Source organism: Schistocerca nitens, chromosome 8 (assembly GCF_023898315.1).
Source record: "Schistocerca nitens isolate TAMUIC-IGC-003100 chromosome 8, iqSchNite1.1, whole genome shotgun sequence".
NCBI lineage: Eukaryota > Metazoa > Arthropoda > Insecta > Orthoptera > Acrididae > Schistocerca > Schistocerca nitens.
Genome location: NC_064621.1, coordinates 114,846,959 through 114,874,335, shown reverse-complemented (window position 1 = coordinate 114,874,335; position 27,377 = coordinate 114,846,959). Strand labels below are relative to the sequence as shown.

General features: G+C 44.4%; 1 protein-coding gene across 1 annotated transcript in view; it reads left to right on the top strand.

Annotated features, from left to right (window-relative positions):
* LOC126199433 (myogenesis-regulating glycosidase-like) overlaps nucleotides 1–27,377 on the top strand; it is a 125,329-nt gene that overhangs the window by 49,972 nt on the left and 47,980 nt on the right. Inside the window, exon 3 of the mRNA XM_049936350.1 lies at nucleotides 18,966–19,082. Coding sequence (XP_049792307.1) covers nucleotides 18,966–19,082 — 117 coding nt within the window. The remainder of the gene's footprint in view (nucleotides 1–18,965; nucleotides 19,083–27,377) is intronic.

Sequence of the window (27,377 nt, the reverse complement as noted above, 5' to 3'; positions counted from 1 at the left end):
TGTACATATAAATAAACAAAACATCATGTATAAAATTGTATGCATATTAGTTGTAAATGAGCTGGAAAACGACAATGGTAGACAAAGCGGTCGACAGTTTACTTCCACATCTCCTTAAGCTGGTTTCTGTGACCCCAGGTTCCCTACCTCAAATTGTTCAGTGGACCATTCTCTGTGTTCAGTTACATTTCTGCTCGTTCTTCCGGAAGCACCGTGTATGTCAACTAGAACGTAGGTTAAGTGTCACATCAATTCACACAGAAATCCAGCAACAAGTATGAGCCATGTGCGGCTCACGTTGGTGCCGTTGGTAGGTTGGCAGCGTGTAACATGGATAGTGGAGTCTCGTTTTCTTCTTGTGTTTACTGGCGCCACTATGTTTGCTAGCGTTGTCTGTCCCCAAGTGGCAGCAGCAGCGTTTATCGATGTATCGGGTGTGTCGGTTGTTCGGTTGGGACGGAGCTGGATGGAGGTCCGGCAGTTCCAGGACATGCCGAGACTGCTGGCGGCATGCAGGCATTGCTGGATCGATAGGCTGTAGTTTCGAGGGCCACAACCTCGTTGTACACCGGACCCAGGACGTTCGAGTTGGGTGAACATTAACCCAGTAGAGAAACCTCCACTACTTTGAGATCACGCCGTTTGTCAGCGCGTTGCTGCTCGCAGGATTGCTGAGACGAAGAGCAACGAGTGGAGTGTTTGGAGTTGGAGAAATTAATTAGCCGTCCTCCACCTTTTATTATTAATCATTGAATTCCTGGTGTTTATTGATGGAGTTCAACCAGCGGTATTTTTCTGCCTTGTGGCCGCTGACGCCGCAGTTACCTTCCATGGAGGTCGGCGTATGTTCGCGGCAGTGTACTTTTCCCTGCCTTGCCGCTGCTCTCGGGTAAGGCATGTAGTTCGACATCCTCCTTGATTGTGGTTCCGATATTTCGTTCTTTTGGTCTGTCTTGGTCGTGGTCCTTCCTTCTGCTTCTGGATGTTCTAAACACCGGATTCTGAAGACGTAGTGCTGTCCGCCGGTTGCGCCTTGACTAGGTTTTTCCATCATTGTGTTGGTTACCATATGTTAGGTAGGTTTTGCAAGTGTGTTGGTCTACGTTTAAACTGTCACTAGTTTGAGTTGCCATTCGGTTAAGTGAATGCAACTCTTGGCTGCCTGTCTCGTCGGTTACGAAGTTGAGCGACTTTTCCCAAGCCGATCCTTGGAGCACTGTCTGAGGCCCCCTTCTCTCTTAGTTTGATCAGCTTCTCACGATTTCTTTTCAAAAGTATTTTAATTTTCAGTTATTACTATTGGGGCCTTCAACCGACATTTGAATTTTTGGTCAATAAGGCCTTCACCCATGCGTGCAAGTTGTTAAGACTTTTCTATTAGACATTGTGTCTTAACAGTCAAATCTGATAATTGTTCCTTATTGTCAACCTCATTTGCAATTGGTTCCAAATAAAGCGCACGTGATTAAAAAAAAACTGAGCAACCAACGGTAACTGAGGAAGGGCCCACCCACACCGAATCCTGCCTTCCGTAAGCCCATGTTTCAAAGTATTCATTATAATTCGAGAAGAATGGAAACATTATACATTGAGTCTTTCTGAAAATTGCACATTAGTTAAAAAAAGAAGTATGAGTACCTACACGGCGTCGTTTACAGTAAATGTACAGGGGTGAAATAAAATACGGAAACACCAAAAACACCATACATTACCATCCCTAATACGGCGTAGGAAAATCATTATCGTTCAGAACAGCTTACAATCGGAATGGAGAAGTACAGGGAATGTTAATCTCCATACAAAATAAAGGAAAGTTCAGGTAATCGTGATGGTGGTTGACAGCTATCACACACCCTTCTCCCCAAAGTAAACCTCTATGGCTCAGTAATGTTGAGACCTGGTAACTGTAGTGGCCAAGGGAGGAGGAGGAGATTAGTGTTTAACGTCCCATCAGCAACGAGGCCATAAGAGACGGAGCACAAGCTCGGATTAGGGAAGAATTGGGAAGAAAATCGGCCCTGCCCTTTCAGGGGAACCATGCAGGCATATGCCTGAAACGATTTAGGGGAATCATGGAAAACCTAAATCAGGATGGCCGGAGGCGGGTTTGAAGCGTCGTCCTCCCGAAGGCGAGTCCAGAGTGCTAACCACAGCGCCACCTCGCTCGGTGTGGCCAGGGGAGATGCGACAACTGAAGGGCTTATTTCATTTAAATAGTGCTACAAGTCCATTTTTGTTCATTCTGAGATATATAGTCCTAAAGTTAAATGAGCGCTGAAAAATCTGCAGTTGAGATACCAGAAATATTCAAGTATATATACTTGCATATTTCTGGTATGTGAACAGCAGATTTCAAGTATATACACTTGAATATTTCTGGTATCTCAACTGCAGATTTTTCAGCACTCATTTAACTTTAGGATTCTATATCTCAGAATGAACAAAAATGTGCTAGTTCCACTATTGAAATAAGCCCTTCAATTCATCCTTGTGCTTACAAAACCAGTATTGGACAATGCAAGGTCTTGGAACACAGCATCACCATTGGGAAACAAAAATTGTAGCATGAGGTGATCCTATCAGCCAAAATGGTCGCATAATGCAGCAATGCGATCTTGCAGAGTGACCGTGGGGTCTATGAAACTTCTCGATATGGCAGCCCAAATCACCACCAAATCCCTGCCATGTTTGATTCTTGCGACATAAACACGATCTTAAATTGGAAACAGGGTACAAGACTCAGACGACCAAAAATGACTTTCTTCCGTTACTCTGTTACAGGCATCTGCATCATTGACAAGTGGTTTTCGAATTCCACCTCTCCCTGCAGTTCTCTGCTTATGGGTCTCCCTCCGTGTTGTTTTGCTGCTGACTAGGTTCACAAGTGCGACATTCACAAGGGAGTGGTCCAATCCGACATGCCGAAACCCACCCTGAAATTGCTCACACAGGAAGAATACACTGAAAGAAATTTGTTCCGGCGTAAAAGTGAAGCCCCGGCACGACGGTCAGGAACGGTGGAGCAGAGAGGGCTGTGAAAAAGACGTCAGCCAATAGCACGCTGACAGACCCCTCTCAAGGACGACACCGAGACAGCAGCGCCCTCTACAGGAAGAGGACATAAGCGCCACGCCGCCTGGCCGTGGCCCACTTGAACACTAGCCGTTCTACGAGCTCTACAGCAGCCACTTAGGATCTGTATTGTTTCACTTGTATTATGCATTGTCTATACTGAGGAGACTCATTATTTATGTCACCATTTGTTTGTGACACAAAATTGTAAATTCTCAAAGCTGAATATTGTCATTTATGTTTGGAACGCCCACTAAATCGCACAGGCCTAACAGGTAATTGGGATTGTGGAAAGGGCCAAGGAAGTTGCGATTGGATTCATTTCGCTATTGTAATTTATTATCATTTGCTTCACAAATACACTTTTGAAAGAATTAAATTTGCTTCGAGGCTGAACGCCTCCAAACAGATGCTTTAGAATAAGTTCAATCTTGAAAAAAACATGACACAGAGTTAAACTTATCTCTCCGTATGATAACTATCAATGTGCCCATTGCGCGATATATACACTCCTGGAAATTGAAATAAGAACACCGTGAATTCATTGACCCAGGAAGGGGAAACTTTATTGACACATTCCTGGGGTCAGATACATCACATGATCACACTGACAGAACCACAGGCACATAGACACAGGCAACAGAGCATGCACAATGTCGGCACTAGTACAGTGTATATCCACCTTTCGCAGCAATGCAGGCTGCTATTCTCCCATGGAGACGATCGTAGAGATGCTGGATGTAGTCCTGTGGAACGGCTTGCCATGCCATTTCCACCTGGCGCCTCAGTTGGACCAGCGTTCGTGCTGGACGTGCAGACCGCTTGAGACGACGCTTCATCCAGTCCCAAACATGCTCAATGGGGGACAGATCCGGAGATCTTGCTGGCCAGGGTAGTTGACTTACACCTTCTAGAGCACGTTGGGTGGCACGGGATACATGCGGACGTGCATTGTCCTGTTGGAACAGCAAGTTCCCTTGCCGGTCTAGGAATGGTAGAACGATGGGTTCGATGACGGTTTGGATGTACCGTGCACTATTCAGTGTCCCCTCGACGATCACCAGTGGTGTACGGCCAGTGTAGGAGATCGCTCCCCACACCATGATGCCGGGTGTTGGCCCTGTGTGCCTCGGTCGTATGCAGTCCTGATTGTGGCGCTCACCTGCACGGCGCCAAACACGCATACGACCATCATTGGCACCAAGGCAGAAGCGACTCTCATCGCTGAAGACGACACGTCTCCATTCGTCCCTCCATTCACGCCTGTCGCGACACCACTGGAGGCGGGCTGCACGATGTTGGGGCGTGAGCGGAAGACGGCCTAACGGTGTGCGGGACCGTAGCCCAGCTTCATGGAGACGGTTGCGAATGGTCCTCGCCGATACCCCAGGAGCAACAGTGTCCCTAATTTGCTGGGAAGTGGCGGTGCGGTCATCTACGGCACTGCGTAGGATCCTACGGTCTTGGCGTGCATCTGTGCGTCACTGCGGTCCGGTCCCAGGTCGACGGGCACGTGCACCTTCCGCCGACCACTGGCGACAACATCGATGTACTGTGGAGACCTCACGCCCCACGAGTTGAGCAATTCGGCGGTACGTCCACCCGGCCTCCCGCATGCCCACTATACGCCCTCGCTCAAAGTCCGTCAACTGCACATACGGTTCACGTCCACGCTGTCGCGGCATGCTACCAGTGTTAAAGACTGCGATGGAGCTCCGTATGCCACGGCAAACTGGCTGACACTGACGGCGGCGGTGCACAAATGCTGCGCAGCTAGCGCCATTCGACGGCTAACACCGCGGTTCCTGGTGTGTCCGCTGTGCCGTGCGTGTGATCATTGCTTGTACAGCCCTCTCGCAGTGTCCGGAGCAAGTATGGTGGGTCTGACACACCGGTGTCAATGTGTTCTTTTTTCCATTTCCAGGAGTGTACATAGTACACATAACGTGTTTTCAGAATAGGTATGAGATATGTCTTTAACAATGCCGCGGCGACCAAACGCATCCTTTGTACCTAGTTTTTCCAGTAGTGTGTCATGGTTGTCAGAAGGTCTTAAAAAAGAAAAAGGGTAAGGTGGAGGAATGTCTTTCACCCCTTCAGTTAACGTATCTAGTGAGGTAAGAACACATCAAAAGCGAAACTTGCGACACCTTTTTTTCTTCTTCTTCTTTTTCTTGTGCCTTTGTCCCGCATCGGCGCAGGGTCGGCGTGGTTACTAATGGATTTGGCACAGCCAGTTTAAGGGGTGGCCGAATGCCTCTCCTATCGCCACCTCGTTACCTCCTGGGACGGAATACGTGTGTTCCTACTGACTGCACTGGACTCGCTTTCGGGAGGACGACTGTTCAAGCCGGCGTCCAGACATTCAGATTTAGGTTTTCCGTGATTTTCCTAACTCGCTCCAGGCAAATGCTGGGTAGATTCCTTTGAAGGGCATGGCCGGTTTCCTTCCCCATCCTTGACACAATCCGTGCATTTTCTCCGTCTCTAATGACCTCGACGTCGACGGAACGTTAAACCGTATCTTTCCTCCTTCCTTTCAACTGTCTGCGTGTTATTCATGTGAAAATGAGGTAAGCTTATCTAAATGTTTGCAAATCGTGTAATTCAGTTGGTACTTGGACACTAGCCCGCTATTTACCTTGTAGGATGTGGGAAACCGCCTAAAACACACACCCAGGCTGGCCTGCACACCGACCTTTGTCGTTAATCGGCCAAATGAATTCGATCTGGGTCCGCCGTCCAGGAAGCTGCCCTTTAAGACGCACGGCTTTCCGGGCAGGTGAAACTTGTGACACCAACAACTTGAAAAAATTAGGGCAGTTCAAATGCGCTACTAAGGCGGCCTTAAAGTTCGAGGACCATCGAGAGACTACATTCAGTCGATGTAGCTGAGGCCATCTACCGTCACAGTTGGGAGTCTGGTCGCGACCTCAACAGGAAGGCCTTAAATGCTGTACGTCATTCTGAATCCTTAGATGGAGATAGTGACGAACGCTGACGTCATAAGTATCGTGAGTACTCTCAGTGTTCACTCTTAGTACATAAACAGCACAAACTTGTTAAAATTTTCATGGACACTTGTTGACAGACTGCCTTTGGCTTCTGACCCTCGTTCTTCGGCAGACTTTTGTTTGGTGATTTTTCTGAAGTTTCGCCGGCGCGAGTGGCTGGCACCGTCGGAGCTTCAACCTCCACTGCTGGTGGTGGACTGGACGTCGCGGGGAGTGGAGCTCTGACGGTGCCGGCCGCTCGTGCTGGCGGGGCTTCGGGGGGGTCACCAAACGGGGGTCTTCTGAGGGGCCCGCGACGGGGGCCAACAGGCAGTTTGTCAAATAAACAGAATTCTGCAGTCTATAAGAACAGCCAACTGAGGTCCAATAACGAAGTATCATTGCCCCTTATCTTTTCTTTCTGTGTAATTTTATCCATGCCGGATGTCGTTGAATTCCGTGATTGTTATTCAGTTAATGATTGTTGAAGGAGAGCGCAACCAGCCCTCTCTTATATTCTTTCTTCGTTTTTATTTTTTGTGTGACTTGTTTTCGGCAACACGGATCAACCTCAGGTCACTGTTGATGCGGTATCTGCGGCCGATATTAGCACGTAGCAAAGAGAAAAAATACGTGCCGATGTATGGGAAGTATATGTTATTAATTCCTAAATAACACACATGAATAAATGTTCATTACTGAAAATTAAACTTAATTTGAAAGTTAAATTCTGTTTACAAGTAAGTTACATGTAAAGTAGCTGTCATCTTACACTGTCTCCAATGTACCCATGTCTTTTGATTAAGAGTTGTGGAATGAGATAAACTATAACAAACTTCAAAAGAAATGTCGAAGCAATTTCGAGTGAATGTCGCTAAATTAATCATAATACTGTAGTATTTACTAAAATTATTTAACTTTAATAAACAAAATTTGCAGCTTGTCATTTTCACGTGACTAGTTCCTAGAATAAGTGTAGCTTTAGAAAATTTCAAGAAGTAGAGAGAGTGAATGTGAGTGTGTTTATGGGTTGGTGTTTGTGATGGTCTTTGAGGGCAGAGTGTGGAGTACCGTTGCAGAGAGCTGTGTATTCATTTATTGTTTGTTGTAGTTCTGTTTGGTAGTTTTCCTGAATTGTTAATTTTTTTGGGCACCTGTTACTGCACTTGAGAGCTGTCAAGGCGGTGTTGATGTCTGTTGGGGTGTGTTGGTATCTATTGGAGGAAAAGTGCAAAGTCCAAAACGAGAGACGTCTACAGACGTTAAAGTAACCTCTTGCGTGCCACAGGGGAGTGTTATGGGACCATAGCTTTTCACAATATATATAAATGACCTAGTAGATAGTATCGGAAGTTCCATACGGCTTTTCGCGGATGATGCTGTAGTATACAGAGAAGTTGCAGCATTAGAAAATTGTAGCGAAATGCAGGAAGATCTGCAGCGGATAGGCACTTGGTGCAGGGAGTGGAAACTGACCCTTAACATAGACAAATGTAACGTATTGCGAATACATAGAAAGAAGGATCCTTTATTGTATGATTATATGATAGCGGAACAAACACTGGTAGCAGTTACTTCTGCAAAAAAACTGGGAGTAAGCGTGCAGAACGATTTGAAGTGGAATGATCATATAAGGTTAATTGTTGGTAAGGCGGATGCCAGGTTGAGATTCATTGGGAGAATCCTTAGAAAATGTAGTCCATCAACAAAGGAGGTGGCTTACAAAACACTCGTTCGACCTATACTTGAGTACTGCTCATCAGTGTGGGATCCGTACCAGATCGGGTTGACGGAGGAGATAGAGAAGATCCAAAGAAGAGCGACGCGTTTCGTCACAGAGTTATTTGGTAACCGTGATAGCGTTACGGGGATGTTTAGCAAACTCAAGTGGCAGACTCTGCAAGAGGCGCTCTGCATCGCGGTGTAGCTTGCTGTCCAGGTTTCGAGAGGGTGCGTTTCTGGATGAGGTATCGAATATATTGCTTCCCCCTACTTATACCTCCCGAGGTGATCAAGAATGGAAAAGTAGAGAGATTCGAGCGCGCACGGAGGCTTTCAGACAGTCGTTCTTCCCGCGAAACATACGCGACTGGAACAGAAAAGGGAGGTAATGACAGTGGCACGTAAAGTGCCCTCCGCCACACACCGTTGGGTGGCTTGCGGAGTATAAATGTAGATGTAGATGTAGACATCAGCATGCGGAGCGGCTGAAGGGCGCCGGATTAAATCTTCAAAATTCCAAATATACTATGATGATTGGTTCAAATGGCTCTGAGCACTATGGGACTCAACTGCTGTGGTCCTAAGTCCCCTAGAACTTAGAACTACTTAAACCTAACTAACCTAAGGACAGCACACAACACCCAGTCATCACGAGGCAGAGAAAATCCCTGACCCCGCCGGGAATCGAACCCGTACTATGATGATTACTGAAGGCAGAAGACCACAATGTTTTAAGATGCTAACAGGGCTGATGGCCCACAAAGCGAACAGAAAGAGAGAAACAAACGCAATAAGATGGCTGAAGGCCGCAAAGTTAAATTCTGCAAATTAAGGAAATATATATTGCAACAATCGGTAAAACAATACATCAAGTTTAAAAATTTCCTTTCTGCAACACCAACGGCGGAAGGCCCACAATAACTTGTAAAATCATTCAGAGAAAATTACAATAACGTTTCAAGAGCGGATGGCGATAATGTTTAGACTTGAAGGAAATTCTGAGAACATGTTTCCAGGACTGAAGGCCCACAACTAATCTAGCCAAATTAAAAATATAAAATACAGTTAAATTACAACAACATTAACACTGCCAAAAGGATAATTAAGAGAACGGCACTCAGGCATCTCCAATGGATCGGTATGCCCTCGTTCACTTAGCGAGACAGGTGGTGAGTCCAACTACACCTAATTCGTGCGAGCCCAACCAAGGGACAGTCACAGACCGACCGACCACCGGCTTGCTTGCCATGACGATGTACACGAGAATTCAAGGTCCTCAAAAAATTACAAGTATCACTATCTCCAAACAAACCCGTATGCTAACTGAGCTGCCAAAACTACACACCATGTTCAGCAGCAACAACAGGTGAGGAAAAGACACTGCCTAAAAACTATGTTAGCGGCCAGGGCAGGTAACCAGAACACTAACGACCACAAGGCAGAAAATTGCGCTGGTGCACTCAAATTGTAGTCAACCAATATAGTTAATTGCACCGCATGGCGGCTAAATTTCAGCAATCGAAATACTCGGTGTTGATCACAGGAAAACCTCCCCAACAGCGAGCCACCGAAACGAACCACCACAACATGAATGGACGTGGCTTGCGTAGTTGAAACCACTACTCAACTTTGACGTCCTGGGTCGGTGAACCACGAAGCTCGTAGCGATCGGATAGCTCCACACACGCTCAGACACTGCGCAGGGACCGCCAGCGGACCCAGCCAACTGCACAGCGCGGAGATAACTTCCCTGGCTCGCAGCAACCGACCGACTCCTCTCAGAATGCCGACAACATGTAAAATAGTCGTCAGAGGAAATAACGCCAACTACACACACAACCTGACAAACACCTCCACGAAGACCTGAACGATACCCAACAGTCACTAAGCACGCATGAAGACAAATCGGGAGTCGATGCGGATACACACACAGCCGACTCATGAACGATCGGCGAGCCAAACCGCGTCGTCCGTTAGGACGACCGACCGACGATCCACCAAGACCGTGGCCCGGCTCAAGTGATACGTGGCGGCATTGGTCTGGCGAGCCATGTCGATGCAGACCTCACTGCTGCTTCACCCGACTGCACTAGTGCTGCATTGCAACTCCCCGACTGGCAGGTCCGGACTGCGCTCCAGACGCGTTCCAACTGACTGGCAGCCCCGAACTCGCGACCCGAACTCCCTTACGACAGACGACGACCGGGAAGTAATAGCAGTTGAGCAAAGATACTGCGGGAGGGGATATATCGATACGTGTTGCTAGCGCCGCTCACGTTCAGGCAAAGCAGCAACTCAGTGACACCAGTAATTTAAATTAATGTAGAGAGGTGGAAGTACGTTAATAACAAGGTGTAAAATTCGTGATGGCGGGAACACGAGGCACGCACGGCTCAATCTTATTGTAATAAAAATTCATTAATACGATTTGCTTGAATTGTTGTGTAGCGATCCGAGAAAGCAGGTTTCCTAGGCACGAGTAGGCAGGACACAACAAAATGCACTGTTAAAGTTTTAGCTACTAAGGTGCATTGAAAGTATTTTAAGAAATTTTATAGTCAGTAATTTTTACCACACGAAGAACAGCTTGTTACCAGCCGTTTGTACAACCATAGCGCGCGAATCGGCGAATAAGCAGACGCCGCTTTGCCATAAGAAAGTAGCGCCGCGTAACGGAAGTCCAGAGCGCACACACGTGGATTTTAAGCACTTGACCCACTGCAAAGATATCTCAGATCATTAATTAATCATTGAATAAGTTGCAGTTCATATCGACAAATAAACTGCTGTAGATACAATTGTTACGTAAGTGATTAGCAGAGGAAAGAAAATAAATGCCGTGTTTGACGACTTCCATCAGTCAGGACTTGAATACGTTGACATTATATATTTTATAACAATTCATGTAAAATGCTTCAAATAAAAATGTATGAATATTGTGTATTTTGATAATAATCAAACAGTTCCTTGGCAGCGCGACAAGGCGCCATGTCACGGATTGCGAGGCCCCTCCCGCCGGAGGTTCGAGTCCTCCCTCGGGCATGGGTGTGTGTGTTGTTCTTAGCATAAGTTAGTTTAAGTATTGTGTAAGTGTAGCGACTAATGACCTCAGCAGTTTTGTCCCTTAGGAATTCACACACATTTGAACTTTTTTTAACAAACAGTTCCTTGTTTATTCCCTGTGGTCGTCACAAAAATGCGAAGTGGCTATTCGGTGACCAAAACAAACATTTTTACTGCACAAAGCACTCCTGATAAAAGAAAAATTAATGAATTCAAGCACTTCAGAGTAATTACTAGTGTTTTGTGTAGATAGAATTGGAATGGTGTATGATGTGGTCGCGGTCATTGTTCGGCATATTAGGCTACATACAAGATATATTTGATCAAATTCGTAAAATGTCATGATGCAGACTGACAATGCAGAAATAACTGATGTTTAACAATACTGTTCCGCTTGATAAATCTGAAATGACAAAGAGCTGTCGGAAATTAAACTGCCCGACGGTATTCTGAAAAATGCTTTACACTGTAGAAAACATTTTTTATCGAGAGGCTGAGACACAGTATTAGCTCCGGGTGGAATACGAATTACATTTCGTCGTCTTCCTAAAGACAGGGGTATTGTGTACAATTCAAGAGTCCAATAAAAGCAATGAATTGTTTTCTGCAAATGGTAGGAAGACATATCGGATATAACAATGAAAATTATTCTCTCCCATTTTTGCAGACATTTGCAAGTAAACAGTCCTTTTTCTGAATTTTTGGTCCTAATTTGCCTCGATGTTCCTGAAGACAGAGATAAAACTGCCGAAACACATATCAGCCATTTGCGTTGTTGTATACGAATACATCCCAGCATCCATCGACTGCACAAGCAACTATATCTGTCTTTCGCTCTAAACAATAAAATGTGGTTTGCACGTAATCTGACTTATTGGCTTTATACGCGGCTTGTAGGGGATACGTCAGCTACGAATTTCTATACAGTACTACCTATTAATGACATCTCCTCTACACGATTACCTGATAAAAACTTCGTAATTTTGCTACTATCTTTTCTGTATAATTTCCTGAAAACGTTTAAGCAGGTCGGAGTAGCTTGGAAATCAATAACGTTCATCTCTCTTGCAATTCAGAGGGCCCAGTCTCATTGATCTTCCTCGTAATGGTGGGTTGACTCTCATGGGCAGTTCTAAATCTTTCGAATAGTTTTCCTTTCACACTTTTGCGAGTTTCATTTTGGAACATATTTCGAACTTCGTGAAAATCTTTGTCCCATTTGTACAATTCGTATTCCGATTTTAGAAAACAAAACTGGCTTTGCACACTGCTTAAATTGAAGTACTTTTCCCCTCCTTTGTTTAACCAACAATCTTGAAGCTTTTCCTTTCTCAATGAAAGTTATTATTGTGCACGTTTTTTTTTGGGCTTCAAAAGTACTCCATTTTTGTTCTGACCGTTAATTACCACAACAATCATCGTTTTAAGCACAGTTCACGGTATCGTGCGAGCTGTTTTCTGTTTCTTCTGGTGTTTCCAGAATTTCTAACAAAATGTCGGCATCGGCGGAATGAATGTTCAACGTTTCTAAAAAAGATATATGAGGCACTGAGAGTACGAGTGGTACAAGTCCAGAGAAACTGTTTCTGAGATATCTCAAGAAGAAAATATATGGGAATAAAGAAATCAGCATAAACTTTGAAAACATAAATTTATTTTAAGACAGACAATTGTACTTCGCTTGTTCCATGCAAAATGGAGGGCATAGAAAAAACATCGGAGAGCTGCAACAATGTCTGAAATGGAAAACATGGACTCGCTTCAGTAGTCTTCTGAAAATAATTGCGAACAAGGTAGTACAGAATGTAGCAGTTCCATGCTTAATATTTCCATTCACACATAGAACAACTCATTACTGTCTTCAGACTCGGTATCACACTTTACGCTGTTTTTCAAAGTTTTGTACCAGGTGGGGCAAATAAAAGTGGCTCGGGGAGCAAAGTTCTGAGGTGCAAAGAAACACAGCAGAGGAAATACAGTACTAACCCGACTACAACACATGTTGAAAATGACCACCATTCATTTCTTGACGTTTTTGGGCCCTGTCCAGAAAGGTGCTGAAGGTGGATCGCAGCCGGATTCCTGGAATTGCTGCAGTTTCATCTGAAATGATCTGCTCCATTTCTTCAAGACTATGAGAGCTGTTGTGATAAACCTTAGACTTGAGGGCTCCCCTCACAAAATAATCGCACAGTAAGAGATCAGGTGACCTGGGTGGCCAGACTGACCTCTGCTAACAATTCTTTCAGGCGTGAAGATTGTGTAAATGTGTTCCAAGGTTCGGCTGTCTGTATGGGTAGTTGCTCCATCCTGTTTGAAGTAACTGCTAGCCTTTTCCGCCTCCGTTAATGCTGCCACAAATGGTTTCAAAATATTTCCAATGTAACGCGCTGAAGTCAGCGTCTGGCGTGCATATACTGCGCAATAAACCTGAAGCTTCTGATCATGCAATGGTGTTTCGCAGAAGCTATGTAGATTCTCCGCTGACCAGGAACCTGTGATTCTGTGAGTTGACATAACCACTCAAGTGAAACTAGGCTTCATTAAACATAAAGAACAGATCCATGTCCAAGGGATTCACTGTTATCTTTTGTTTGCAAATGGGGCGATGGTACTCATAGTGGAGCAGCGGGTGTTCGTTGTGGGAAGTTACGTGACAGCAAAATCATGGAAATGGTGTAGTCAGTTGTTTGCCGAGACGTTTAAAGGTGCCAAAGTGCCAGCAAAAGATTTCCATGCAACGCTTAGTCCCAAAATGGCGTCTCATAGGATGTGCTTTGAACAAGTCAAAAAACATTCCGAAACGTGTCCGCACACCAGAAAATGCGGCTGCACTTCACCAAAAAATGGTTCGAGTCCTATCAAATCGAAACGAGGCCTGTCGCAAGAGACCAGCATATCACCTCGACCATGCAGACTAATACTCCACCTGGACAGCACATGCATCCCTAGCGAGTGTCTGTTGCTCATGCATTAAAACCATCAGATGCTCTTCAGCGCCTCCAGTTTTGTGAGTGCCTTTTGAAACACCAAACACTAACTACCGTGGTTACGGAAGCACGCACCGTATGAGCGCTATCGACTTGTCCACTTTCGAATTCACTTAGCTCCGACATGATGCACTCGCAACTACACAGAACACTGGTCTGATAGCAAATGACGCTTGCGCCGTATTGACGACATTGCGCAAGTGGCGTTCGTGGTCAAAACACAACAGCGCAACCTGAAGGCTTGAGAAGAACATGCATTAATATTCAGGCACTCGTTTCTCACGGTGTTTTCAGTTTTTGTCCAACCTTTTTAAGTTGAATTATTGCGACCTTGGCTACATAAAAGAGGACTGAATAAGGCGCAACATACAGAACGTACACTAATGATGCAAAGCACTATGACCCAATATTCAGTAGTGTGTTGGACCACTTTGGAAACGTATTACAGCAATGATTTTGGCATGAAATCGATTAGAAAAGTTCTTAGTAGGTCTTCGTAGGTATGTGGCCCACACACAGGTCACGCAGTTCCCGTGAATCTGCAGATCGATAGTTTACGGCTGCGGTGCCGATGCCCTAAACCGTCCCTTATGTGTTCCATCGGGTTCCGATCAGAGGACTTCGGCGAGCAAGACACAAAGTGAGTTCCCTATCATGCTCCTCAAACCGCTGCAGTACGTTTCTGGCCTTGTGAGACGGACAGTTATTCTTCAGGTAGATGCTATAGCTGTCGCCATGGAAGCCCAGGTGGGTGTTCCTACAGCACAGTATAGCCTCCAACTTCCCGTGTACACGTTTCCAGCACCCATTCGCTTGGATGACTGTCTGTTGGGACACAACCATCGGCATGATTTAACAAAAAACGGATTCATCCTGCCAGACGGCATGTTTACATTGACCTGCGGTCCGTTCTCGATGTGATCAAAATCATCCGGACACCCCTAAAAACCGCCAGGTACTCCATCTCAGCGTCTTCGGTATAGACATCATGAGAGAGCAGAATGGGGCGCTCCGCGGAACTCATGGACTTCGAACGTGGTCAGGTGATTGGGGGGTCACTTGTTTCATTCGTCTGTACGTGAAATTTTCACACTCCTGAACATTCATAGGTCTATTGTTTCAGACGTGATAGTGAGGTGGAAACTTGTACAGCACGAAATCGTACAGGCCGACCTCGTCTGTTGACTGACAGAGACCGCCGACGGTTGAAGAGGGTCGTAATGTGTAATAGCCAGACATCTAGCCATACCATCACACAGGAATTCCAGACTGCATCAGGATCCACTGCAAGTACTATGACAGGTAGGTGGGAGGTGAGAAAACTTGGATTTCATGGTCGAGCGGCTGCTCATAAGCCACACATCAGGCCGGTAAATGCGAAACGACGCCTCGCTTGGTGTAAAGAGCGTAAACATTCGACGACTGAAAAGTGAAAAAACGTTCTGTGGGGTGACGAATCATGGTAGACAATGTGACGATCCGATGGCACGGTGTGGGTATGGCGAATGCCCGGTGAACGTCATCTGCCAGCGTGTACAGTGCCAACAGTGAAATTCGGAGGCGATGGTGTTTTTCATTGAGGGGGCTTGCGCCCCTTGTTGTTTTGTCGTGGCACTATCACTGCATAGGCTTACATTAATGTTTTAAGTAACTTCTTTCTTACCACTGTTGAAGAGCAATTCGTATGTGGCGATTGCATCTTTCAACACGATCGAGCACCTGTTCATAATGCACAGACTGTGGCGGAGTGGTTATATGACAGTAACATCACTGTAATGGACTGGCCTACACAGAGTCCTGACCTGAATCCTGTAGAATACCTTTGGGATGTTTTGGAACGCTGAGTTCGTGCCAGGCCTCACCGACCGACAGCAATGTCTCCTCACTGCAGCACTATGTGAAGAATGGACTGCTATTACCCAAGAAATCTTCCAGCACGCCGGCCGTGGTGGCCGAGCGGTTCTAGGTGCTACAGTCTGGAACCCCGCGACCGCTACGGTAGCAGGTTCGAATCCTGCCTCGGGCGTGGATGTTTGTGATGTCCTTAGGTTAGTTAGGTTTAAGTAGTTCTAAGTTCTAGGGGACTAATGACCTTAGAAGTTAAGTCCCATAGTGCTCAGAGCCATTTGAACCTTCCAGCACCTGATTGAACGTATGCCTGCGAGAGTGGAAGCTATCATCAAGGCTAAGGGTGGGCCAACATCATACTGAATTCCAGCATTACCGATAGAGAGCGCAACGAACTTGTAAGTCATTTTCAGCCAGGTGTCCGGATACTTTTGATCACGTAATGTAATATGTCCACTTCAATCTTAATTGACGATACCGTTGGGTAAACATGTCTTTTTTCACGTAGGGGCAGTTATCTGTGGACCCCTACGGCCATCGATGTCCGCTGAAGCGCTGAACCAAGTACTCTGAAACGCTTATGCCTGCAGCAACTCTGTACTCTGGTGTCACGTCTTCCACAGATCTCCTCCCGCCCTCCTCTTTAGAGAGCTGCCAGGCCTTCAACCTCCACGTCCTGTTCACGACTGACTATCATGGCAGTAGCACGCGAGCAGTGGCAAAAGATTCGCTCGTTCTCAAGGCCAGGGTGTAAGAATATGCCCTTGGTGCAGCTCGTTTATGGCAGTGGATTTACCAGTTCTGTTCTGTATCGTCGCTAGAATGATTCAGCATTCGTTTGTGCTTCGCTTACATATTTTCCTTACCGCGTCACGTGCCCTCAACGCCACCATGCGGCATTCAGTCTCAGAATGCTATGGCCCATCGTTGTGTTAAGGAACAGGGAGTGATGGGTGTAAGTACAGATATTTTTATGTGTGGTACATTAATATGTAGACACGTCATTATGTTGGTTGTTTTTTCTCAATGTCGAACAGGCTTCACACAAACACGTCACAAACTTTACGATCTGACGTTTTCTGCATGGTCGTGCTGCACCACTAAGTAGATTACGCTTTTTAGTATAGACTAACCGTTTTGGGTCCACGAGTCCACATTTCAACACCTGATCTGCTGCCCAGGAGAAAATAGACATTAACTCCTTGTTCTCGCCACACGTACTTGAAAGTACTAACCAACCCAAAAACAAATGGTAATTAATCGAAACCCTCAGCTGCCAACAGGTGTTGTTGACATACCTTAATGGGGACAGCTGCAAATGTGTTCGCCGACCGGGACTCCAACCCGGGATCTTCTGCCTACCTGGCAGACGCTCTCCCCATCTGAGCCACCGAGGGCACAGAGGATAGCGCGATTGCAGGGACTTTTCCCCTGCACGCTTCCCGTGAGACCCACATTCCCAAATGTCCACAACCTACATTCGTAATGTTCCTAAAGGATATTTGCCCATTCACTCATTACTCGCGCCATCTAAGGTGACGATTCTCGTAAGAGTTCGGGCAAAGTGTGCGCATTCGCACAGAAGAAGGTCAATGGCGCTGTAGCCTTTAACTCGTATATGAAGATAGTAACTGTTCCGAAAGAACAGATACCAATGATGACCACGCAGCTTCTGTAGAAACATGCGCCTCGTAACGGCTATAATTATTAGTCTGAAAATTACAGAAATACTGATGTCATGTTATTCAGTATACCATCGTCAGCTGCCACCAGAAATATATGCACTTATACTAATTACACCGTCCATTCCTGCACGAGATACGTTTTCAAAAATTACTGTATTTTACGACCTCCAGACAGACCTTCGGTCCACTACAGATATTAAAAATATTTACAAGTTAACGAATTGCTGCCTGAATCGTAATTCTTTTTGCTATTTTCAGTATAGTGTTAGGGAAGAATGATGAATAGTGGAGAAAGTGACAGGGATATTCACGTGAGAAAAAAGATACGATTCTTTTTTGGGTTTTTCGGTCCCGAACATAGTGCACTGTGTTTAGAACGATGGTGGAGCAGTCATATGAACCAACACGTATGGCAGCCGCGTGCTGTGGAGAGCATCGATGGTCTCGCACACTTGTCAACGTCACTGTAGATTTTAGATGGTTTGCAAATGCTTTTAGACATGTGCATTTATACTTCAGTTACAAAATATACTAGAGATAGAAACTGGTAACCATAGAAAACAGAGAATTTATGAGTCACGGGTTGATGACGTGTGAGACTTTCTCTCCTGCCTTGGGTTCGAAGGACTTGCACCCATGGAAATTAAGGCCAAATCGAAGAAGCAAAGATATCTGCCACTTGCAGAGTCCTCAAAATCTTAGGCAGCTCGTGTACTCGAAATGTGAGTACTAATTTCTGTTTAGACGCTAACGGAACGTCACTTAACGTGAACAGTTGTTTCCCTAACCTATCGCAAGGTAATAAATGTGTAATCTTACTACAAAATAGATTTCTACTGTTAGTGTGCAAGTTCCTTCGTTTGTTAGATTATACGCGCTCTTTCAGCTTTCTGAAGCGCGAGAACGTCCAGTCATTTAAATGTTGCTTTTCCGGAGCAGTAGATGGGTCGTGTTCATTGACCAAAATCTGACTCTTACTGTCGAGTTTTGTAGGTAACGCTGAGTGAGTGATAGTCAGAAGAATAGATAAATAAAAGGAACCTGAGATAGCCTCAGAATATCTACGTATACTGTTATAAAGACAGCCGAAAAACACATTGAAATTGGCAGTGGTGCTTCCGAAGTTTTGTCCTATATTTCTTTCGATTACTATGTTCTTTTATAATGGGCAAACGCGTCACTAAGTTATTTATGATGTCTAGATAATTTTATTGCGTTTTCCTACATCTGTTATCTTTAAGTAGCAGATAAATCCATAGTCGATGGAACCCGCATTTATTTTTACACTCATGACTACTCGAAACCGTCTTGCTATCTCGCACATAAGAAAATTAATGTTTTCCTTGTAAAAGTGCAATGACTTTTGATGCTAAACGAGATGAGAAAATTTATACGTGACTGGAATCTTAATGCAGTGTAGCTATAACAAATTTCAAATATTTACAATAGTAAATTATTAAGAACTGACCTGAAGATGTCTGCAGATTAAAATAAGTTAGATCTCAATTGAAGCAGTTGGAATCAGATTACGATATAATTAGATGTCGTAGCACATAATACATACGTTACCTTACTGCAAACATTTTTCGCAGTCCTGTGTCTGTTGTTGCTGTCTGCTGCCTGTTCGGCGGAGGTGCTCTTCCAGAACGAACGGCTCACTGTCAGCGCGGACTCCGGTGGGCGGCTCAGCTTTGACTACACGAACACAGGTGAGTCTCTTGCACTAGGCTGCTGTCATCCGAAAACTGGACGCGGAAGTTTATGGAATAACAAATTTTGATCTCCCTTACGGGCTAAATTCGACATTTAGTTCGGCTATTCCCAAACTGAGTCGCTTGATCAGTGACTATCTCTTACTCATGATGTCACATGTGAAGACTTATTAACTCTATTTCATCATCAATGAATCAGTCAGAACCTGTAACTCCGCATTGTAATCATTACATCTTCCCTCTGTTCAAATATTACATATTACATTAATGTAATAATTAGAGTGTCGTACAAAACTAAACTATTTTGCGTTTAATTGTCTATGGAATTTGAGTTAACGGTATAATAGTGTGTTTTTCATCTAGTACGCAACAGAAACCGAATTATATGTTATAAAGGATTGCACAAATAATAGGTAACATGCACGAAGGCAAGTTAACTCAGGTGATATAAGTCATGGGGTAGCGATATGTACATATGCAGATGGCAGTAGTATCGTGAACACAAGGTATAAAAGGGCAGTGTATTTGGCGGCACTGTCATTTTGCTCAGGTGAATCATGTGGAAAGGTTTCCGAGGTTATTATGGCCGCAAGACGGGAATTAACAGACTTCGAACGCAGAATGGTGGTTGGAGGTAGTCGCATGGGATATTCCATTTCGGAAATCGTTACTGAATTCAGTATTCTGACGTCCACAGTTTCAAGAGTGTGCCGAGATTACCAAATTTCAGGCATTACGCCTGACGACGGACAATGCAGTGGGAGACTGCCTTTACTTCGCAATGGAGATGTGCGGCGGTTGCGTAGATTTGTCAGTGCTAACAGACAAGCAACTCTGAAATAATCGCAGGAATCAATGTGAGAGGTACGGCGAACGTATCCATTAGGACAGTGCGGCGAAATTTGGCGTTAATGGGCTGCAGCAGACGACGACCGACTCGAGTTCCTCTGCTAACTGCACGACACCGCCTGCAGCACATCTCCTGGGCTCATTACCATATCGGTTGGACCCTAGACGAATGGAAAATCGTAGCCTGGTCAGATGTTTTCCGATTTCAGTTGGTAAGAGCTGATGGTAAAGTTGTAGCGCAGACCCCACGAAGCCATGCACCCAAGTTGTCAACAAGGCACTGAGCATGCTGGTGGCGGCTCCGTAATGGTGTGGACTGTGTTTACATGGAATTGACTGCGTCCTCTGGTCCAACTGAATCGATCATTGACTGGAAAGGGTTATGTTCGGCTACTTGGAGACCATTTACAGCCATTCATGAAATTCATATTCCAAAACAACCATGTCATGTCGGCGGACACAATTGTTCGTGATATCTTTGAAGAACATTCTGGACCGTTCGACGGAATAATTTGGCCAACGGGAGCACCCGACATGAATCCCATGAGTCATAATCGAGACGTCCGTTCGTACAGGAAATCCTGCACTGGGAACACTTTAAAATTATGGACGGCCATAGAGGAAGCATGGCTCAATACTTCTACAGGGGACCTCCAATGACTTGTTGGGTTCATGACACGTCGAGTTCTTGCACTACGTTTGGCAAAAGGAGGCCTGACAATGTGTTAGGAGGCATTCCACGAGTTTTGCCACCTCGGTAGATATCCCCTGTTTAGTATACTGAGATACGTGATACATACTGTAGCTAAGTTATAATAAAAGCTGATATAAAACATAGCCATGTTTAACTCATTAATAAAACATAAACCTCAATACGTGCAGTGTTATTCACAATATAATTGAGTAGCGAATAAAACATCCAGATTACTTCAGTTATGGACTTAAATTGAACCTATAATTATCTGAAAAACAAATTAACATTCCAGTTTAGCATGTACAAGCCGTAAACTTCATCTAAATTTCATCATATAAAATTGTATATGCGGCTGGTATGTGATGACGGTAAATCCATAACGTGTTAGTAGAGACCTAAATACACTACTGGCCATTAAAATTGCTACACCAAGAAGAAATGCAGATGATAAACGGGTATTCATTGGACAAATATGTTATACTAAAACTGACATGTGATTACATTTTCACGCAATTTGGATGCATAGATCCTGAGAAATCAGTACCCAGAACAACTAACTCTGGCCATAATAACGGCCTTGATACACCTGGGCATTGAGTCAAACAGAGCTTGGATGGCGTGTACAAGTACAGCTGCCCATGCAGCTTCAACACGATACCACAGTTCATCAAGAGTAGTGACTGGCGTATTGTGACGAGCCAGTTGCACGGCCATCATTGACCAGACGTTTTCACTTGGTGAGACATCTGGAGAATGTGCTGGCCAGGGCAGCAGTCGAACATTTTCTGTATCCAGAAATGCCCGCACAGGACCTGCAACATGCTGAAATGTAGGGTTTCGCAGGGATCGAATGAAGGCTACAGCCACGGGTCGTAACACATCTGAAGTGTAACGTCCACTGTTCAAAGTGCCGTCAATGCGAACAAGAGGTGACCGGGACGTGTAACCAGTGGCACCCCATACCATCACGCCGGGTTATACGCCAGTATGGCGATGACGAATACACGCTTCCAATGTGCGTTCACCGCGATGTCGTCAAACACGGATGCAACCATCATGATGCTGTAAACAGAACCTGGATTCATCCGAAAAAATAACGTTTTGTCATTCGTGCACCCAGGTTCGTCGATGAGTACACCATTGCAGGCGCTCCTGTCTGTGATGCAGCGTCAAGGGTAACCGCAGCCATGGCCTCCGAGCTGATAGTCCATGCTGCTGCAAACGTCGTCTAACTGTTCGTGCAGATTTGTCTTGCAAACGTCCCCATCTGTTGACTCAGGGATCGAGACGTGGCTGCACGATCCGTTACAGCCATTCGGATAAGATGCCTGTCATCTCGACTGCTAGTGATACGAGGCCGTTGGGATCTAGCACGGCGTTCCATATTACCCTCCTGAACCCACAGAGTCCATATTCTGCTAACAGTCATTGGATGTCGACCAACGCGAACAGCAATGTCGCGAAACGATAAACCGCAATCGCGATAGGCTAAAATCCTACCTTTATCAAAGTCGGAAACGTGATGGTACGCATTTCTCCTCCTTACACGAGGCATCACAAGAACGTTTCACCAGGCAACGCCGGTCAACTGCTGTTTCTGTATGAGAAATCAGTTGAAAACTTTCCTCATGTCAGCACGTTTTAGGTGTCACCACCGGCGCCAACCTTGTGTGAATGCTCTGAAAAGCTACTCATTTGCATATCACAGCGTCTTCTTCCTGTCGGTTAAATTTCGCGTCTGTAGCACGTCATCTTCGTGGTGTAGCAATTTTAATGGCCAGAAGTGTAGTTACCCACACTTGTACATACATTTGTATCTGAAGAGGAAACATGAGAAATAAAGGTGAGAAGAATAAATGGGGTAGGGGTCAAAAACATTAAGAAGAACCCATTACATACGTTTTAGTTTTGAACATACAGGGTGAACATTAATAAGAAATTACAGGGACGGATTCATGCCTGGAAAATGGGGGAAAAAAAGTCCCGTGAACATGGGTCCAAAAATGCACCGCTGCCACGGAAGATGCGTCAAATGACACTCCCTCTGACCTCATGCCGTGTGTTCCTTGAGAGCTGCCGGCTGTGTGATTGATGTACCGTACTGAAAGCAGCAGAATGGAGTGGTGTTGATGTAGGGAACAAGCCGAGATGGTGTTTGTGTACGGCCAAGCAGACAGAAGCGGTCGTGAGGCAGCACGGCTATATCAAAACAAGTACCCTCGCAGACACCACAGAATATTGTAATCTCTTTCTAGGCTTTTGTGTGATCATGGGTTCTTTCAGACTGACGAACGAGCAGCGAGGAGGCAGACTGTGCGTACATCAGATCTGGAGAAGCGGGTTCTACACCTACTGAGACCAACCTTAGTTCAAGCTCCAGGCAAGTGGCCCGCCAACGTAGTGAAACCAAAGCTCGATTATGTGTACCCTGCATGTCAGCCGTTACTATCCCTGTCGCCTGCAGTTCCATGGAGGCCACTACGAACATCTGTTGTAACGTGGACGTGATGAAGTTCTGCATTGTGTTCAGTATCGATTTGTTGTACTCGCACGCACGCCGTCAATTTCCGGACACAAGTGCACAGGAACTTTTTTCCTCCATCGCCAGTCAGGAATCCGTCCCTGCAGCTTGCCTTATTAACGCTCACCCTGTATTATCTGCTTGATGGAAATGGATGTGAGCGTTTGGCGTCATTGGTCGGGAGGCTCCTTGCGGGGCAGGTCCGGCCGCCTTGGTGCAGGTCTTATTACATTCAGCGCCACATTGGGCAACCTACGCGCCAGATGGGGATGAAATGATGATGAAGACAACACAACACCCAGTCCCTGAGCGGAGAAAATCTCCGACCCAGCCAGGAATCGAACCCGGGCCCGTAGGACGGCAATCCGTCACGTTGGCCACTCAGCTAGTGGGGCGCACATCTGCTTGATGTTGTCTAAGCAATTTTTATGTTTTAAATCGGTTTGTTTATTGAGCACACACTCTGATTGTTTGATAAACACAGTGCAGGTTTCAATTTCTTCGTAAATGTTCATAAGCATTCCCTTATTAATAATGTGTGACACGTCAAATGCATATATATATATATATATATTTCTAACCTACTAAATTGCCCAGAACCTAGTTTAAGGTTTCCCAAAGAAATCTGTGCCAACGCTCAACCGGATTCATTACCACCAACACAGGAAGAAATCAAATGTCACATTAAAAACTTAAAAAATAATAGAACATCTGGCGAAGATGGCATTGTTGCAGAGCTATTAAAAAACCTAGGACCAAAGACGTTGCAAGAGCTCACAAAAATAATAACAAAAATATGGGAAACAGAAAAATTACCAGAGGAGTGGAAATGTGCCCTTATTCACCCGTTACATAAAAAAGGAGACAGAACAAATGTCAATAACTACAGGGGAATCTCACTTTTACAAGTCACCTACAAAATTCTCTCAACATGCCTGCTGAAAAGAACACAAGAGCAGCTGGAATGCCAAATTGGTGATTATCAAGCAGGCTTCCGCCCCGGTCGCTCATGCATAGAACAAATATTTAATTTAAAGACAATATTAAAACACAAAGCAATTAGAAATGCCCCCATAATTTGTACATTTGTAGATTTTAAGAAAGCCTATGACTCAATTGACCGGCAATCTTTGTTTAACCTTTTTGAGGAACTTGGACTTGACTCCAAAACACTAAGGCTTATCAAAGAATCACTGACAGACACTGTATCTAAAGTTAAATTCAGGGGAGAAATCTCTGAACCTTTTCTCATAAAAACTGGAGTACGTCAAGGTGACGGGCTATCTCCACTTTTGTTTAATATAATCCTGGATAAAGTCATTAAGGAAGGAAAAAGAATTAAAAAATCAATCCTACTGGAAACCAATCCATCTTGGTAGAACCAAAGACAACGTGGAGATATCTTGTTTAGCATTCGCGGACGACTTGGTCATACTTGCAGATGATGAAGAAATCGCCACCAAACAAATAGAGATCCTTAAGAAATGCGCGGATAAAGTAGGTTTACAAATTTCGTTTCAAAAGACAGAATTTTTCTGTACAAAATTCCATATACACAGTTTGAACACAAAATATGGAAAAATAAATAGAGTAAAACATTTTAATTACCTAGGTGAAATTTTGGAGCCAACCGGAGGAGAGAAAGTTGCACAGAAGATCAGAAAACAGAAAATGAAGAGAGCATATGGTATGACACATGAAATATACAATAAAAAATGCATCTCTTCGAACACAAAAATCAGACACTACTGCGCAGTAATTAAGCCAGCAGCACTATATGCTAGTGAAACGCTCACACTCCACACAAAATGTGATTTAGAAAAAATACTAAAAGAAGAACGAAAAACTATGAGAAAGATTTTAGGTCCAAAATTAACAGAAGAAGGATACCGGATACAATCAAGAAGAACCACAGAAACTATATCAAACCTGGCAGCAGACATAAGAAGGCGAAGATTAAAATTTTATGGACATGTCACTAGACTTCCCCCCACACGACTCACCAACAGAATTCTCACTTACATAGAAAAAGTCAAATCAACAACACCATGGATTAGCCAAGTAAAATTAGATTTACAAAAAGCAAATATTGAACTTAAAGATGTCAAAGATAGAAAAACTTTTACAAATAAGGTGGAAAAGTGGAATGTATTGTCGGAGAAGGAAGCACTAAAGAGACCAGGAACAAAATGGACAGAAGAAAAAGAAAACATGGTGAACGAATGAAAGAAGTATGGAAGAAACGACGTCAGAAAGCTTTGCGTGATCCTTCTGGGTCCATTCGCGATAAGTAAGTATATATATATATATATATATATATATATATATATATATATTAGCTGTATGTTATGTTTGCCGTTGCGTAAGTGACTGTTGAAAGATTTATTACTCGCATTTGTACTGGCATTCTAGTGCTCCCTGAACTTTGCACCAAAACAACTACCCGTTTGACCCACGTAAAATGTATTAAAAACATCACATTTAATTTTATAAATGCCTGATTGTTTTATAATTGAGTTGTTTGTGTATAATTTTAGTGTATTCTATTACATTCATTGTGAGTTTGAAAGTCTATTTTTACTTTAGTGTTACGAAATTCTTTTGCTGTGATACAGTTAAAATACACTGTTTTTGCACCGCAGATTAACTTGCACTTCCTGGGGTGTCAGCAAAGCATGTAATATACAAAGTTGAACGTTATCAATAGTCAACTGTAATATCTTTGGTTGTATCTTTGCTAGACATTAGGAAACTGATTTCAGGTATAGTCTGTAGGTGGTACTGTTGTGGTTCACGCATGATATGACGTGATTTTACGGTTGTAGCACGATGTTTTCGTTCCTAGATTGTACTATAGATGAATTATTACACGTACGGCTTCACGTATCACGTACGACATATTGCATGAAGCTGATGTATAACTAAGACTGCTCGTATTGAATTTAAACGCGGTTGCGGTTATGTTTAAGGTTTTCCACAGTGTGTATACAGGGTAATAATTATTGAACTATATGGAAAAAAAACATAAATTAGCTACAAACTACAGCGTGCACACACTTTATTCAACATGTCACCATCACTACATATATTCGGATTTGGATTATGGCATGTTCGATATGCCTTCCACCATTGGCGATGATGAGGAGCAGACTAATAACGAAATTCTGCATGACACGCTGAAGTGTCGAAAAATCGATGCTGTCGATGACTTCCTGAATGGCTGTTTTCAGCTCAGAAATGGTTCTGGGAGTATTGCTGTACACCTTTTCTTTAATATAGCCTCACCAAAAAGAATCGCATTTGTTCAGGTCAGGAGAATATGGCGGCCAATGGAGCCTTTGCCAGTGGCCTCCAGGTACCCCAGAGCCGGAATGCGGTCCCCAAAGTGCTCCTCCTGGACATCCAACACTCTCCTGCTTCGATGGGGTTGACCTCCGTTTTGTATGAACCACTTTGGATAAAACCTTCAAGTACCGTTCTGCAGTCACCTTGCCACCAAGGAATATCGCACCGATTATTCCGTGACTGGACATTGCACACCACACTGTCACCCATCGGGGGTGAAGAGACTTCTCGATCGCGAAATGCGGATTCTCAGTTCCCCAAATGCCCCAATTTTGCTCATTGACGAACCCATTCATATGAAAGTGGGCCTCGTCGCATGCGCATAGTAATTCCCATCATGCCCTGCTGCCAACCGTGCAGTTTGGACGTCCTAACGCAAACAGTTCAGAAGTCATGACAATTTTATTTCATATAGTTTAGTAATTGTCACCCTGTATTTACTGCATTACTCTTGCATGTTGATGTATTCTTCTGTAGGGGTTTGAAAATAACTTAATGTCGAAGTTGGCCAATCGCCAAAGAGTAAATGATATAGTTGGACAGTCTACTACGGACAATGTTATCTTTCTTAATTTTTTTTTTTTTTTTGAAGCTGTGGACTCACAAATGAAATAAAATGGTTCAAATGGCTCTGAGCACTATGGGACTTAACATCTGAGGTCATCAGTCCCCTAGAACTTAGAACTACTAAAACCTAACTAACCTAAGGATCACACATCCATGCCCGTAGCGGTCCCGCAGTTCCAGACTGTAGCGCCTAGAACCGGTCGGCCACTCCGGCCGGCCCCACAAATTAATAAAATTTTGAAGAAAATAGTGAAGAATTTTGTGATATTTTCGCACCTCTAGGAGTAATAAAAAGCTGAATACAAATACCACATTT